General features: G+C 33.4%; 2 protein-coding genes across 3 annotated transcripts; both read left to right on the top strand.

Moving 5' to 3' along the window:
- Nucleotides 1-9,224: 9,224 nt before the first annotated feature.
- Nucleotides 9,225-12,962, top strand: LOC126654785 (protein POOR HOMOLOGOUS SYNAPSIS 1-like). 2 transcript variants are annotated; one of them, XM_050348763.2, is made up of 9 exons: nucleotides 9,225-9,536; nucleotides 9,935-10,051; nucleotides 10,153-10,218; nucleotides 10,328-10,431; nucleotides 10,547-10,878; nucleotides 10,946-10,998; nucleotides 11,111-11,138; nucleotides 11,369-11,453; nucleotides 12,873-12,962. In XM_050348763.2, exons 1-8 carry the CDS (start codon nucleotides 9,252-9,254, stop codon nucleotides 11,425-11,427), a joined length of 1,044 nt encoding a protein of 347 aa, XP_050204720.1. In that variant the 5' UTR covers nucleotides 9,225-9,251; the 3' UTR covers nucleotides 11,428-11,453; nucleotides 12,873-12,962. The 2 variants fall into 2 exon arrangements, with proteins under 2 accessions (XP_050204720.1, XP_050204719.1); XM_050348762.2 differs by having other exon boundaries at nucleotides 12,870-12,959.
- On the top strand, nucleotides 12,719-17,381 carry LOC126654783 (polygalacturonase ADPG2). Its single transcript, XM_050348761.1, has 8 exons — nucleotides 12,719-13,099; nucleotides 13,218-13,343; nucleotides 14,021-14,188; nucleotides 14,601-14,636; nucleotides 14,716-14,923; nucleotides 16,015-16,096; nucleotides 16,207-16,315; nucleotides 16,915-17,381. The coding sequence occupies exons 1-8, from the start codon at nucleotides 12,788-12,790 to the stop codon at nucleotides 17,323-17,325; spliced, it is 1,452 nt and encodes a 483-aa protein (XP_050204718.1). The 5' UTR covers nucleotides 12,719-12,787; the 3' UTR covers nucleotides 17,326-17,381.
- Nucleotides 17,382-17,860: the final 479 nt, after the last annotated feature.

Genomic DNA, 17,860 nt, shown 5'->3' with positions numbered 1-17,860 from the left:
GGTCAAAAAATTGACCCATGGGTCTTGAAGAACAGACCCAGGTCTGTTCTTGAAGAACAGACCTGAGTCTGTTCTTCAAGAACAGACGGCAGTCTGTTCTTCAAGAACAGACCTCGCCGGTCTGTTCTTCTTGAGAGAACAGACCCGCGGTCTGTTCTCTCAGGAACAGACGGCGGCGCCGTCTGTTCTCTCAAGAACAGATGGCGGCGCCGTCTGTTCCTGAGAGAACAGACCGCGGGTCTGTTCTCTCAAGAACAGACCCAGATCTGTTCTCTCAAGAACAGATCTGGTCTGTTCTTGAGAGAACAGACCTCGCCGGTCTGTTCTCTCAAGAACAGATCTGGTCTGTTCTTGAGAGAACAGACCTCGCCGGTCTGTTCTCTCAAGAACAGACTTCCGGCGAGGAGGAAGTCCTCCTCGCCGGAAAAAGAAAAAAAAATTAAAATTTTTTTGGATAAAAGTTCAAAAAGGCCCCTAGATTTATTAGAGTTTAATTGTTATTAATTAGTGTTTGAGTGTGATTAATTAGAGTAAATTAGATTTAATTAGAAACCCACTCTCCAATTAAGTGCCACGTCAGCATAAGGGGTGTTTTTGTACCGGTTTTAACAAGTTCAGGGTAAAAGTGATCCGGTTTTCTCAATTTGGACGTTTTTGATACTTTGTGCCAAGATGAGGGGGTAAAGTGATCCTTTGTTCATTATCTTTTGTTACGGCGAATCCTCCATAACTCGAACACCACTAGTTTGGGCGAGTTTTTGAATTCACTTTGGTGTGCGAATCATGTACGACTCGATTTATTGTATTTATTCTAGAGTTCAGTTTCCATCAATTATAATAATTTTGTTGGTCTTTATCCAATTCAATATCTCCTTGATTTTGATAATGACAATCAACACAAAGTGTTCTAACCTTTTTATTAAGTGTGTAGAGACATTATAGAACACTTGGAATGATTATAGCACCCCTCTAGTAAAAGGTCAAGTTTTGGAATTTTAGACTTCCAGACAAAGTTGGCGAGTGCCAACTTATGTTCGCGGGTGCGAACTATAGTTGGCGACCGCTAACTTTAGTTCGCGGGTGCCAACTTTTCCAGACAGCAAAACTCACTGGGATGCCTCGCGGATGCCAACCTTTGTAATGGAAGGAGCGAACCGACTCGCGAGCGCGAAGGATGGAGTTCGCGAGTGCGAAGTATGGATGACAACAAGACAAGAATAACGGTCATATCTTGTACCAATAAAGAGATGACACCTAAGCAAAAAGAGCCGTTGGGGCCATTTCCAAAATCATAGTTCGCGGGTGCCAACTATAGTTGGCGACCGCGAACTCTTCAGCATTTCACTTTATTGGGAATGCTGCTTTTGTTGCTCCTTGAGTCACACAAAAGGAGTAACGGGAAGATTGTTTTGAGGACTATAAATATCATACCTCTATGTATGTATGAAGGTTAACAACTTAAGCATTCAAGCCCTCAAAACAAACTTCAACTACTTGTGTGAAAAACCTTTCAAAACTTGTTGGTTGTGAGTTAGCCCATGAAACTCAATTGTTGTAGTTTGTTTGGTTTCTAGATTTGCCTTAGTGAAAATCTAGAGTTGTTGTTGGTTTTGTTAGTTTTGCCCTTTGTGAAAAACTAAGCATTTGTATTGGTTTGGGTTTAGCCTTGGAAAACCTAAGTTGGGAGTGAACTTGCCAAAACTCCAAGTTTAGTGGAAACCTCTAGTTTGAGGGAAGTGGATGTAGGTGAATGTGTTAATCACCGAACCACTATAAAATCTTGTGTCTACTTCTCTACCCTTCTCTAAACATAGTTGCCAATCGTTTTAATCCGTAATATTTTTAATTAGCAACTATTCAACCCCCCCCCCCTTCTAGTTGCACTCTTTGTTTACAATTGGTATCAGAGCTTAGTACTCTAGTATTGCTTAATTGCAAGAGTTCAAAGATCCAAGTGCAATGGAGGATTCAAGCTACATTCCAAGAAGTCCACTCTATGATGATTGGGAGAATGTAAGTGATCAAGAGATGGAATCTTTCATCAAGAGATACAACATCTTCATAAAAAGAAAGCTTGATAATGGCAAGGAGAAAGTGTTCCATAAAAGAGCCTTCAAAAAGGAAGACATGAAGTGCTTTCATTGTGAAGTAAAAGGACATATGAGAAATGAATGTCCTAATTCAAAAAGAAGTTCTACAAGATGGAACAAAACAAAAATCTACAAGACTTGGGATGATGACTCAAGTAAGGATGATCCTAAAAGTGATGAAGGAGAGGACACTCAATGCTTCATGGCATTTGAAGAATCCACCTCCAAGGTAAGTGATGCTCCTCTCATTTCGGATTATGTTAGTGATAGTGATGATGAGAAGGTTGAAATGATGAAGACTATGGCTAGGAAAGTAAATGATTATAAAAGAAAGATTTCAAAATCTAAAGAAGAATTTTCTATTCTTGATGCCAAGCTTAATGATTTTCAAAAACAAATTTTTTCTTTGAATTTACAAAATAAAGCTTTACAAGAATCTTTACTTCAAATCAATGCTTCAAACTTTACTTCCCATGAGACTTTAAAAAAGGAAAATGAGAAGTTAAAGAATGAAGTAAATGAGTACAAATCTTCTTTATCCAAGCTTCAAAAATCAACTATTCTTTCAAAAAAAGATTTGGGGAATTTAGCTAGCTCTTCATCATATCCTCCTCCTAAGATCTCACTTAAGAGGGCAAGGACCACTCAATCTTATCATATTGATATGGATCCTCTTAAGGAGTGTACATCCTTTAGTCCCTCAATGACTAAGAAAGATGATAGCACTTCCAAGGCTAAGGCTAATGCATCTAAGGATGGCAAGCCTCAAGCTCCCAAGCCAAGCACTTCTACAAGTGCAAAGGCCAAAGCTACTAGACCAAGCATTCTCAAGAATGCTAAGCCTAGAGACTCTAACCTTAAGGGACAAAAATCTAAGGTTAGATATGCTTACACCTACACAAGACAACCTCATAAATGTTGCTCTTGTGACCATGGTAATCAACCATCTCCTAAAGCCTTGAGATTCAAGCCTAAGAAGGCTAAGTCATCTATCCAATGCTTTTATTGTTTGGAAGTTGGGCACACAAATGGTAGATGCTATGTTAGAAAAATTCATTTGAACATGGTTCATTTGAATGGCACTAAGACTAACCCACAAGGACCCAAGTACATTTGGGTACCTAAAATTGCTTGAACTTATGTTATAGGGAAAAGGCAAGGCCATCAACGGAAATCAATCATGGTGTGTGGATAGTGGATGCTCAAGGTATATGACCGGAAATTCAAGACTATTCACAACACTTCAAGCAAAGAATGGTGGCCATGTGATCTTTGGAGACAATGCTCAAAGCAAAATTATGGGTATAGGTAATGTTGGTAAGTCTTCTAGTTCATCCTCTTGTATTAAAAATGTTATTTTAATTGATGGATTGAAGCACAACTTGTTAAGTGTAAGTCAATTGTGTGACAATGGGTTAAGGGTCACTTTTGACTCTAAGGGTTGTTACCTCATTCAAGCGAGTGATAACAAGACAATCCTTAGGGGAGAAAGAAATGGCAACATCTACACAATTGATTTAAACTCAATTTCTAACCATACTTTCAAGTGTCTTATGACTATCAAGAATGAGCCATGGATATGGCATAGAAGGCTTGCTCATGTAAACATGGAGTTGATTGAAAACTTGAAGGATGAAGAGTTAGTGAAAGGACTTCCGGATATGTCTCTTGAAAAGAAAAAAGTTTGTTCTTCATGTCAAAGTAGGAAGCAACACAAATCATCCATCAAGGAAAAGAAAGGTGTAAACTCATCTATTCCCCTTCAATTAATTCATATGGACATTTTTGGACCATCTTCCATAGGAAGTATGAGTGGTAAGCACTTTACCTTTGTCTTAATTGATGATTACTCTAGATTTTGTTGGGTAATATTCTTAGTTTATAAGGAAGATGCTTTTAAAGCTTTTAAAAGTTTTTCAAAATTTGTTCAAAATAAAATGGGTTATTTCATTGTTAGCATAAGAAGTAATAATGTTGGAAATTTTATAAATCCACTCTTTGAAGAGTTTTGCAAAAATCTTGACATTTCCTTTGAGCTCTCTTCTCCTAAAGCTTCCCAATTTGATGGGACAGTTGAAAGGAAAAATGAATCACTTGTGGAAATGGCAAGAATTCTTTTGAGTGAATATAATTTGCCAAAATATTTTTGGGCGGAAGCCATTAATACTTCATGTTATATTCAAAACCGTATTTTGAAAAGACCTTATTTGAATAAAACTCCTTATGAACTTTGGATGGGAAGTGTACCTAATATCTCTTATTTTAGAGTCTTTGGGTGTAAGTGCTTCATACTGAATATAAAGGATAATCTAAATAAAATTGCCTCAAATTCAAATGAAGGTATATTTTTAGGCTATTCTACAAGAAAGAGGGCTTATAGAGTCTTTAACAAATCATCCTTGATTGTTGAAGAATCTAAATATGTGGTCTTTGATGAATATGATCCGTTTGATGGGAAAGGTATTTATTATTTTGTAGATCATTTTGATTCATGTGACATCAATGAAGAGGAGGTTCCTCCAAATGAGCCAAATATTAAAAATGATGTGCAAATGGATCAAGAAGTTCCTCAAGGTGTGGATCAACCAAAAGTCTCAAGGACATCAAAGAACCACCCGAAGGAGCAAGTAATTGGCGGATTTCAACAAGGTATATTTACTAGATCTAAAGCCGTTAATAATCTTGCTTACCTATCTCAAATCGAGCCAATGATCAATTGAGAGACTCTCATTTTTTGAGTGATTGAGTAATTGTTTTGCAAAATGATCTCAATCGATTTGATTTTTTTTTGTTAAAGTGTTAGCTCTTGTATTGAGTGTTTATGCATGTTACATGTTTGGACTTTATGAACTGCAATTCAATTTTATCTCCCTTGATTCATAATTGTTCTTTTGTGTCAAACTCATTATTATCTTGTCTAAAGTGTTTTGCAAGATTGATTATTTGTTTTTTTTTCAACTTTTTTTTCTCTCTTGCAATTATTTTAAACTAGTCATATATTCTTGTTCTACTTTTTGCTTTTGACAAAGGGGGAGAGAAATCATATGATGACATCACATGAATGTGCTAAAATGTTTTTTTTCTTCATATTTCTCTATTTTTGTGCTAAAATGACTAAGTGCTCAACTTGTTTACTTTTCAAGTTAATTCAATTATGTGCTTAGGTTGAGGGGGAGCCAAAGTCAATTTGAACTCTCACTATACACTTGGCCATTTATTTTAGTTGATTGTCAAAATCAAAAAGGGGGAGAATGTTGGTCTTTATCCAATTCAATATCTCCTTGATTTTGATAATGACAATCAACACAAAGTGTTCTAACCTTTTTATTAAGTGTGTAGAGACATTATAGAACACTTGGAATGATTATAGCACCCCTCTAGTAAAAGGTCAAGTTTTGGAATTTTAGACTTCCAGACAAAGTTGGCGAGTGCCAACTTATGTTCGCGGGTGCGAACTATAGTTGGCGACCGCTAACTTTAGTTCGCGGGTGCCAACTTTTCCAGACAGCAAAACTCACTGGGATGCCTCGCGGATGCCAACCTTTGTAATGGAAGGAGCGAACCGACTCGCGAGCGCGAAGGATGGAGTTCGCGAGTGCGAAGTATGGATGACAACAAGACAAGAATAACGGTCATATCTTGTACCAATAAAGAGATGACACCTAAGCAAAAAGAGCCGTTGGGGCCATTTCCAAAATCATAGTTCGCGGGTGCCAACTATAGTTGGCGACCGCGAACTCTTCAGCATTTCACTTTATTGGGAATGCTGCTTTTGTTGCTCCTTGAGTCACACAAAAGGAGTAACGGGAAGATTGTTTTGAGGACTATAAATATCATACCTCTATGTATGTATGAAGGTTAACAACTTAAGCATTCAAGCCCTCAAAACAAACTTCAACTACTTGTGTGAAAAACCTTTCAAAACTTGTTGGTTGTGAGTTAGCCCATGAAACTCAATTGTTGTAGTTTGTTTGGTTTCTAGATTTGCCTTAGTGAAAATCTAGAGTTGTTGTTGGTTTTGTTAGTTTTGCCCTTTGTGAAAAACTAAGCATTTGTATTGGTTTGGGTTTAGCCTTGGAAAACCTAAGTTGGGAGTGAACTTGCCAAAACTCCAAGTTTAGTGGAAACCTCTAGTTTGAGGGAAGTGGATGTAGGTGAATGTGTTAATCACCGAACCACTATAAAATCTTGTGTCTACTTCTCTACCCTTCTCTAAACATAGTTGCCAATCGTTTTAATCCGTAATATTTTTAATTAGCAACTATTCAACCCCCCCCCCCTTCTAGTTGCACTCTTTGTTTACAAATTTACCATCATTATTTGTCTTCTTCTCCGATGCTAACAATCATCATCCAATCTCAATTTATTTTTTATTTTTTCAGTTTATTTCACGTACAATATTATCTCATTTGCCAATGTTAAAATCAACCAAATACCAACTGAGTATCAACATAAAATCAACACTGTAATATTATAATAAATTAATAATCAACAAATCATGTTGCATAATAGAAAAAAACGAATAAATACAACCAAACACAATAAAATGCAGAAATAATAGAATTTTATTCCATAAAATCACAAAAATATTTTTATATAACATGAAAGTAGAATTATATTTCTTAAAAATAATTCGTATACATGTTTAATGATGAAAAATTACCGTTCTATCAAAATAGTAAAAAAAAAAGCAAATTGTAGATCTGAAAACGAAGAATAAGAAGAAAAAAAATGATGAATTTCAAATCTGAAATCAAAATAGAAAAACGTTGACAGTCACAACGAACGAAGATAATGACTTCGACTAGTGGCAGAACCAAGACTCCAATTTAGGAAGGTCAAAAATTTTACGTTCGGCTATTTAGAAAAATCAAAAGGCTGTAATACAGTGCAATTGTGTTAATTTTCAGTTGTAGCGGTGGTTAACCTACAGCAAAAAAACCGCCCCTAACACATACCGCCCCTACTAGAAAAATACCCCTGTAATCTTTTTTTTTTCAATATTTTTCTGGCAAGGAGGGTCGGCCGACCCTCCTTAGATCCGCCCCTTTGACGGTAACAACAAAACAGAGAAATTGACTTCGACGATAAAACGAAGGTGGAATGACAGAGACAGAACAATGCAAAGAACAGATCTGATTTCAGAAAATGAGGAGAGAGAAAATCAAATAAAATTTTGAGAGTTTGATTTTTATGTTAGTATTTATATATACCGTTTACATGTAAACTTTAATCCTGTGACTATCAGAAAGTTGGTACCGTATTTTTGTAAGGATTTTTTTGATAAATATCCAAAAAAGGTAAACTATTTCCAAAATTATGGGGTCAATTTTATTTTATTTTTGAAAAATATATTTTTTCGTAAAACTGCAGTTTGATTTTTTTTTTTTTGCGAAATTAGTTTTTTCTTTCAAAAATACGGTTTAGATTTACCAATGATTTACTAACGGTATTCTAGATATTAATTTATTAAAAGTTTATTAATTGTCTGCTAACGATTTACTAGCAGTATTTTAAAAAATGAATTTATTATTTGTATACATGTTTAATGATAAAAATTAATGTTATATAAAAGCAACAAATAAAAAAAAGAAAATTATAGATCGGAAAACGAAAAAGATGAAAAAGAAAAAGAATGACGAACTTCAAATATGAAATCAAAATAGAAAAACGATGACAGTAATGACCAATAGAGATAACGGTTTCGACGGTAATATCAAAATAGAAAAAATGACTTCGACGACAAGACGAAGGTGGAGTGGCGGAGACTGAACGGTGCGAAGAACAGATCTAATTCTAGAAAATGAGGAGAGAGAGGAGAGAGAAAATCAAATGAAATTTTGAGAGTTTGATTTTTATGTGAGTGTCTATATAAACCGTTTACATGTAAACTATAGTCCCGTGTACCGTAGTTTGACTATTAGAAAGTTGGTACCGTATTTTTGTAAGGATTGTTTTGACCAATATCCATAAGAAAGTTAAAATATTTCTAAAATTATGGGGTCAAAGCTTTTTTAAAAAATATTTTTTTTCCCGCAAAAATACAGTTTGGATTTTTCTTTTGCGAAAGTACTTTTTTTCTTTCAAAAGTAAGGTTTAGGTTTAACAACAGTTTACTAACGATATTCTAAATATTATTTTATTAAAAGTCTACTAATGGTTTGCTAACTATTTACTAGCGGTATATTAAAAAATGAGTTTATTATAAATTTTCAAAAAACAGTTTGTTTGAATATACAATTTAAATTTACTAATGGTACATTAGAAATAATTATAAGTTTATTGACGATATACTAAACATAAATTAATTAGTATACTATTAGTTAACTATTGATAAACCAACACAAAAATAATTTCAAAATTTGCGTTCTTGATCTTGTGAAAAACTCCATAATTTAATAAATTAATATATTTACATAATTTTCTTCATAAGAATCCCTAATTATTATCTCAAAATCATAGCCCACATTAAAAATCCTAAAATATCTCCGAAATTATTTGATCAAAATTGCCAATATATCCACAACCTCTCATGACAGCCCCGCCCCAGCAACCTCTGATGACATCGTGATACTATGTCGTTGCTTTCCTCCCCTTTACAATTCGACCTAAACAACAACAACAACAACAATCGCCGATCTGTCTGCCGACAATCCCTTCGCGACGCCGCACAGTTCCTCTGCCAGGCAAGTAGTTGATTATGCTCTTCTGTTACGTCGTTTTTCATCTGTTATATCATTTTTCGGTTGGTATTATCCATTTGCTACATTGTTTTTTTAGAGGCGTCGTCGTTCTCTTTGTAGTTGATCGTGCTCCAGCGGAAGCAGCGGCGACGATAGATGGTCCCAGCAGCAGGTGAGTCGGCATTTGTGAGTGTGGTTGTGGTAAAAGAATGAAAGAACAAGGTGAATAAAAAGGGCAAGTAGATTCCAATTACCTAAAATTGAAAAACAAAAAAAAATATTTTTTTGAAAAAGAAACATGCCCGATTTTGGTAAAAAGAAACGTGGCATCATAATTGTGAGATTATTGGAGTGGGCCCGATCCAACACAGGCCCACTCCAATAACCGCGGGTTCTACTATAGCTTAGCACAAAACTCCCGCTTTACTTTCTCTCTTCCATTTCAAATTGAGAAATTGGCACTTAAAAGATTTCATCAATGGCAGCAACAGATTGTTTGGCACTCATACTAAGCGAACCTTCCAACGTAGAGAAATCAGTTACAGAAAAGCTATGGCAAGTCTCCTTCTCTCGCTTCCTGCTCTATCCTTCGCTCCCTTCCACGTGTCCTTCCCTCCTTCCTCTTCCTCACACTCGCTATTACCGCCCTTCCCGCGGCACCTGGATTTCCTCTCGTTCTCCGTCCGCCTCTCTCCTTCTCCATCACCGTCCATCATCCGCCTCCGATTCAATCCTCACCGTCTGTTTCCACGGCCAGATCATGGTCAGTTCTTTTATTTCTTGTGAAATTTTATTTCAGCTTGTTGTAGAAGCTTCATCTTCGTTTTTTTAATGTTGATATAAGATGAACTAAATGAGACCGATCCTCTCGTGTTTATATGAATGTTTGTGTAAATTAGGTCAAATTACTATCACATTAACATTACAGTAGGAGTGTTTTTAGTTTTTTTCAAATTCTGATTATGTAATTTATGCTCAGTCTGGTATCTTGCTATTGATAGATAGATAATTTTGATGCGATAATGCTTTCGGTAACTGTAGATCTGCATTGATTGACGATTGGAGACATTTATCACTCTGTTCGTTTCGATTTTAAGTACAACAAAATGTGCAGATCGTTCGTCGTTGGATTTTAGAATAATTTTTATAAAAATGGTGCAGGAAGAGCACTATGTTTCAAAGCTGCAATTCAGTTGGCCACAGGTGTCTTGTGTCTCTGGATATCCTCCTAGAGGCAGCAGATATGTTTTTATTAGCTATAAAGACTCCAATGATGAGGTATTTTCGTTTAATAAGATGCTAATTTGTTTGATATGATTTTCAAATGTAAGTATCAGTAGTTTGTATTTTCTTTTCATGCTATTTTTATTTTCTAGCAGATCCAGAAGTTTGCCGTCCGATTTTCAGTAAATACTGAAGCCGAGAATTTCATAAATGCTTTGAAGGTTAATAATTAGCAAGAAATTTATTAATTTGTTGTTGAAAATATCAATTTTATTGCAAAATTTTGAAGCACCTCTTGGCAATCATGGTGTTTTTGTTTTGAATTTTCAGGATATCTTGCAGGATCCTACTGGAATTGAACCTCCTATTAGTGACATTCGATCTGATATTTCATCGGAACCTATGTTCAGGTCTGCTGATCGAATTTCAGCTAGGTAAAACAATGTGAAACCTGCCATTACATAGTTGACTTGATTCATCAACTAGGCATACTATTCTCTTTTCAGGTAGACTTATGAATCAGCCAAATACTGATTTTTAATCTTGCAGAACTTATGAGGAGGAATCGAGTGTCATGACTCCTGTTCAAACTTCTTATTACCAACCCGAAATCTCATTCAATTTGAACTGTGAAGTTGAGCAAGACTCGCATACTAATGAGCAAGACTCGCATACTAATGAGGAGGAATCAAGTGTCTTGCCTCCTGTTCAAACCTCTTATTACCAACCTGAAATCACGTTCAGTTTGAACTGTGAAGTTGAGCAAGACTCGCATACTAATAAGGATACATTGCCAAATAGCAACTCTAAAGACATTTATTCCGCTTTGCCTCCCAGCTTTGCTTCATTCTTGAGCAACTGCTGTTCTGATGTCCAACAAGGTAGATCCCGCTATTACACGAAACTTCAACTCATTTATTATGTTGATTTAACTTTGAATTTGTGCAGTTGCTACTCAACCAAGTTCAGCTGAGGATGTTGATCTCAAATCTCAAATTGTGGTATTCTCTTGCAGTTTTTCTTTATGTTTGAATTGGTGCAACTGGAGCTACTTAATTTGCTCCGTGCTTTATAATGATATACTAATTAATAGCTGCTTTTCTTTTCTTGTAGAGATGCATGGAAGATTCCTCTTTCCAAGGTAGCTTAACATTTTAATTCTATTAGTCTGTTTAAGCTAAGTTGTAGTTGTAATTCTACTCTTTTTCTTCAGTTTTATTTTGTCTCCATGATTAGAGCTTGTTCGTTGCATTTAGCCTAGCTTCGATGTCATGCACGTATATACTACTTTGAAAAGCATGGTGCTAAAGCGCTGCTGAATTTTGGACGTAAATTTGCTAATTTGTCATGCTTATCATTTTGCATTGCTAGAGATGTTGATGAAAGTGGAGAAAGTTATTGCTGAACTTGGAGATGAAATGATGCTGTAATTTTCTACCATATCTGCACATTAAAGGTGCAATATCTTGTTTTCTTTCTGTATTACATTTTGGTCTTTACAATATTTGAACATATAGCATGCTGCATTCTATATGTAATATGATCTGTAGCTTATAATAGCTTAGCCATAAAGAAAGACTTAAAGAAAGACAATGCAGATCCTTTCTGCAAATTTCTTTATTTTTATAGGAATGGATAATTTTCTTTTTTTCTTTATCACATTTTCTTGTATGCCTTAGTTGTGCTTACTATCAGTCTTAATTCAGTTATAAAATTCCTCTCATACTAAATAAATATTTTGTTAGTAATCAGTATAAATAAATTTGTACTTTTAACCTATTTGGTTGATATACATTAATACCTATTTTTACTCATTAGATATATAAATAAAACTCATGTTATAAAATTTGTTAATCAGATGAATTATTTTTGTACAGCTTGATTGGCAATTTGAAGTCAACTTCTTCTTATTTGATTGCCTATAGTTTAGCAACGTATGGCAGAAAAAAATTGATATGATATATAGAGTTGATAGAGTAGAATAGCTGGTAAAGTTTGTTTGTAAGTAAATACAATACAAGTAAATTACTAATTATTTACAACAACCAGTTAATGAAAAATACATTTATTCATAATTATTTAATTTGTTTATTAGAATTAATGTGCTTTTCATTGTTGTAAATAATCAATAGATTATTCACATTCTTACTTGTTAAAATAGTTTCATACAAGTATTTTTCTTCTAATTAATATGCTCACTATCCAAAATGTAATCGGATATTTATTCTTCTTTTCTAGTTATTTGTTCCTTCAAACATAGCAGATCCAAGTAATATATGTATAACAAGGATCAGTTTGTATAAAACCAATTAAATTTTATTAACTATTACTTATTTTTACTTATAAATTACTTAATTTTTATTTAATTGATCAATGGTGAAATTCATTCATATTAATTATTCTTACATAACATTGACAAAAGTTAGTAGGAACACATTGAGTTAGAGATAATTACCAATGAGTTATAGTTCAAATGGAATAAGCGTTGGGACGTTTTTTTGGATTATAAAAAAGAGAGAATAAAATATCAGAATCTTAATTAACTAGAATATCAAAGTGGACAAACTTATCTTTATCGACTTTTTTGATTATACTAAAAGTAAATGAGGTTATAAATAACATTTTAATCATTTGTTTTATTTAATCTTCAAATATGTTTTCTTCAATATACCATTATATATAACCTTTGTGTAGCTATAACAACAAGGACCCCAAGCTCTCATTTCTTGCTAAGTTCGGTTCATTTTCTAGAGAAGTAATCAAGAAAAACTAAAACAAATTGTAATAAATATGAAAAGAAACAAAAATGCATCTTTTCTGTTCTTCATCTTTGTTTTAATGGCTGCTTTCATTATGTTTGCCATAATCTCAGTAGAAGCAAGAAAACATCACCACAGCAAGAAAACCAAATCCCACAAGCACCTTAAAGAGAAGAGTGGCGGTGGCAGAGATTCTCCAGGTTCAGATTCAGCCGCGGCTCCTGGTCCAGCACCATCATCCCCGCCTCTTCCTCCCTACGGTGGTTCTTATCCTACACAATCCAACATTTTTGATATTTTGTCATTTGGAGCCGAAGGAGATGGAGTTTCTGATGATTCTCAGGTAATTCTGTTTCAGTATTTTCCGTTTCCGTGCAATATAACTTTTCAAGTATTTTTTTAAATATTGGAGCAAATATTTATATAGCACTATTTAATATTCTGAAGATTTTGAAAAACAGGCACTTCTAGCTGCATGGAAAGCAGCCTGTAAGGTCAGTGGAGCTACAATAAGAATTCCAGCAGAAAAGTTTCTTATCAAACCCATAACTCTTCAAGGTCCATGTATGCCTCACCTTCTTCTTCAGGTTTGCTTTTTCTGACTCCATTCCATACTAGCAATGTATCATTATTTTAGTTCCAATTCAATACCAAAACTTTAATTCGTATTAAAATATAACTGTAAATTTAATTTACATTTCACAGGCAATGAAGACCATTACCTAATATATTGATTAAATTTTTGGTATTACGTTGATACAAATTAAAGTTTCAAAAATAAAAAATAGTGGCAAAAGTTTTCCATTATATGTATTAATAACACCCACAAACTATGAATGTAACATTACTTTAGCCAAGAAAATATGAAAAAGGCAAAAGTTATAATATATATGCTTTGATAATGACAATGTCCTCTCAAAAAATAATTATTTATATATAAATAAAACTTCATCTTTCGCCTTTTTAACGCTTAAGGCACCATATTTGAAAGTCGGTAGGAAAAATCTCTATCTTTTTTTTTGGCATTTTTTTTCCAATGCCATTATCCAACATAATTTTACAGAACTGCCAAAATAAATCATAAAAATATATTTAGCCCAAGATATCAACTTTCAAATATGATGCTTAAGGTACTATAATTATAAAAAAGAAGACTTTATTTATAAATAACCATTTAAAAAATTATATCCTTACAGAGTTCAGTATCCTTTACACAACAAGCTGATGTAATGTAATCTAAGTGGAATTCCTTGTATGGCAACAGATAGATGGAACTGTGCTAGCTCCTCAAGAAGTAGGTTCTTGGCCTAAATCAAGCCTGTTTCAATGGTTTAACTTCAAATGGGTTCATGACTTCAGCATTCAAGGCACTGGCTCTGTCAATGGTCAAGGCTTTAATTGGTGGACTCCTTCTAATCTCTATTTTATTCAGGTCTCACAATAAATCTATCTCATCTTTTCAAACATTAATAATTGGCAAAATAATTTTACATATATTCACAATTTTGACCGTTTTGATAGATACTTTTTTAAAAGAATTGACAGTGTGTTCCGTTAATTTTACAAATTAGGGCAATTATATTTTGAACGTTTGGTTCGGTTGAGTATTTCCATGAATTATTTGATTAGTCCAGTTAGAAAAGAAATTTTTCAATTAAATTGAAATTTGAATATAATAGTCTTAACTTGTCATCAAATTGATGGACCAAACTGTCTAATTTTCTTTTAGACACATCTACTAAAACTGTCAAAATTATGAACATATAAAATTAATTTGCTTCGATGATTTGAAAGAAAAATAACATTTTAACAAAAATTCCCCCTTTTGTGATGTATTTGTGCAGAAGAGGTTCAAGCACATTCCGGATATGAAACCAACAGTAAGATTAATTTCTATAATTACTTTTGATTAATTTAAGGTCTGACACTAATTAAACTGTAAAATTGTTCAATTTACAGGCTTTGAGATTCTATGCGAGTTATAATGTTACAGTTCGTGACATTGAAATAACAAATAGTCCTCAATGTCATCTAAAATTTGACAACTCTAAAGGAATAAAGGTTGACAACATCACAATTTCTTCACCAGAGAATAGCCCAAATACTGATGGAATTCACTTGCAGAACACACAAGATGTAGAAATTCACCATTCTAATATTGGAACTGGTAAGAAATATAACATTTTCCATTTTTTTTATGGCTGAGTACTACTACTAGAAAACAGGATTTACGGACGAATATTTCTCTCGGTAACCAAAATCTCTCAGCAATTAGCATCATAGAAAGACTATTGACAAAAAAATTTCCATCGATAGTTCTTTGATCGGTAATTAATGACCGACAGATTATTGACGGACTATTTATGTTGCTAACCCGGCGCTAGTTGCCGCTATTAGTAGTGCATATATATTTGTCGAATCCTACATTGTTTTCTTTCCGTTTCTGAAAACACTTCTAAATTTTTGTCTTTATAATTTATTTTTATAAAAAATATAGATAAAATAAATTTATCTATTCACAATTTTAACTCATTTGCCAAATATACATTGATTTTCAAATCTTGTCATATATATCTTTATGTTTTCAATTCATGTTAAGTATACTCACAATCCGTTTTGAGCTGATGTGGTGCGATATGTATGATTAATTCTGTACATACAGATATAGTGTTTGCGTCATTTCAGCTCCAAATAGGTTGTGAGTGTATTTGACAATAAAATGATGATATATGGGCAAATGTTATATGGATAGGTAAATTTTTGTCTGATTTTTTTTCATTACCATTTTTTTTTCTGTTATCTTTTTTTCAATTTAATATAATTATTTTTTGCAACATAAGTTGAAAATGAGCATTTATGCATATAAGGATAACCTTTTTTATTTTTGTTAGGGAGAATCTAAAATGAGTAATTAGGTAATGTCCACTATAAGTGGTTGATGTTCAATCCTATAGCTAGTTTGAGTTGGGCGGCAGATAATGCATGGCATGTGTTAGAATTTTGCAGAAAGTTGAAGCAAAAAATATAAAATTAACTAAAAAGTTCACCTGTTTGTGGGCAAATATGTTGGATAGAGAGAATTTTAAAACGGTAAATAACTGTCACCAAACTAACTTTTGAGACAAGCATGAACAAAAAGTAGCAACTCAACTAACTTTTCAGTTTGGTATGATTTGTTTTAATTATGAGCAAGTAGACTATATAATATATGAATATAATATATAGTATTGGTTGCTAATTAAAATGTTGTGCTCACAGGAGATGACTGTATATCCATACAAACTGGTTGCTCTAACATCCATATTCATCATATTAATTGTGGTCCAGGGCATGGTATAAGGTTAATAATTTTTTTGCTTATGAAATTAATATCTTTACAGAAATATGTAAGTACTTTCAATAAACTAATTATACATTATCTTAATTTGATTGATTTCTATTTTATTGCAGTTTAGGAGGACTCGGGAAAGATAAATCTGTTGCATGTGTCTCTAATATTGTTGTGGAAAAAATCTCACTACAGAATACCTTAGCTGGAGTTAGAATAAAGACATGGCAGGTAAATAAATTTTAATTTTATTTGAGTGGAATCTATTTTTTAATTTCAGACCAAATTATACATATTAGAATTTGTTTACTAAATTGAATGCCCACCTCTATTCATCTTGAATAAATATTCCACGTAATTGTTGTGTCACATTATTTGTACGACATATCAGTAAGATGTGCAGAATGTTGAAATGTGTAACACTTTTATATGATTATTGTAAAAAACATTTCATACATCTAATTGGTTTGTTATACAAATAATATGATACAATAAATTATTACTCATCTTTTAATTATCTCATTTTGGCTTAATGCAACAAGACACATTAATATACAACACATCTCTCACATGATTAATGATGTGTCGTATAATAATGTGACACATCTATTGCATGAGATAGTTAATCTTTTCGCCTTTTTTCTTAATCACTAACTATACTCATTGTTATCCTTTTATTTTTTGATTCCGCGACTAGATTTGATTATAGCACGATCTATATCATTAATCTAAACCTATGTGGAGACTAATTAATTGGAATTGTTATATTATGTTAATTAATTATGTACTATCCTTTTATTGAATTTTAATATGGAAAACAAATCTTGCAGGGAGGTCTCGGATCGGTTAAAAACATATCATTTTCGAACATTCAAGTGTCGGACGTTAAGTATCCGATAATAATCGACCAGTTCTATTGCGACAAGCACATCTGCAAGAACCAAACAGAAGGTGTGTTAATATCCGGTGTTAAATACGATCAAATTATCGGAAGTTACACCACACAGCCCATCCATCTCGCTTGTAGCAAAGACGTACCGTGCATAGATGTTGACCTAACTAATATTCAGTTGAAAGCTTCCTCAAGATTAGGAAGTAATAATAATGTCCAACAGGCTTTGTGTTGGAATTCTTATGGGAAATCACAAGCACCTATTTATCCTTCAACTATAGATTATTGCTTGATGAGAGATAGCGGGTTTATTAGGAGAATAGCAAGGTCACACGAACATCTATGCTAAAATTGTGTGTATTTATATGTTTTATCTTTTTATTTGAATGTGTTTATGTTTGTGCTTGTGATGCTTCCCTTCTGCAGTTCTTTTTTAATGTGGGAAGGTGATGAATTGTAATGTATGTTTTTTATGAATATGATTTATTTGTTGTCATTAACAAAGCTATCATTTTCTAGAGGATTGGAGAGGGATATAGGAATAGAACAAACTTGAAAGAAATTAATCAACACTACTGAAAATCAGTGGCACATAACCAAAAAAATCAAATGTTTAACAAAAAGTATTTATTATCGGAACAAGAGTATCATTAGAGTAGATACATCGATTGCTTTAAATACAAGAAGTCGAGTGGAGAGTAAAAATAGAAATGGTGATTAGATAGATTCATATTTTTATTTCTATCCACAGAGATACCTATCTATATGGATAGACGTATTAGGAAACCATTAATTTCCATCCAGCCTTTCCTCTCCTACCAAAAGTGCTTACTCCGGACATATGAGTTATAGGCTATTGAATGCACAGAGCAGTGTTTTAAAAC

Source organism: Mercurialis annua, linkage group LG7, assembly GCF_937616625.2.
Source record: "Mercurialis annua linkage group LG7, ddMerAnnu1.2, whole genome shotgun sequence".
NCBI lineage: Eukaryota > Viridiplantae > Streptophyta > Magnoliopsida > Malpighiales > Euphorbiaceae > Mercurialis > Mercurialis annua.
This window is presented reverse-complemented; position numbering and strand designations above follow the sequence as displayed.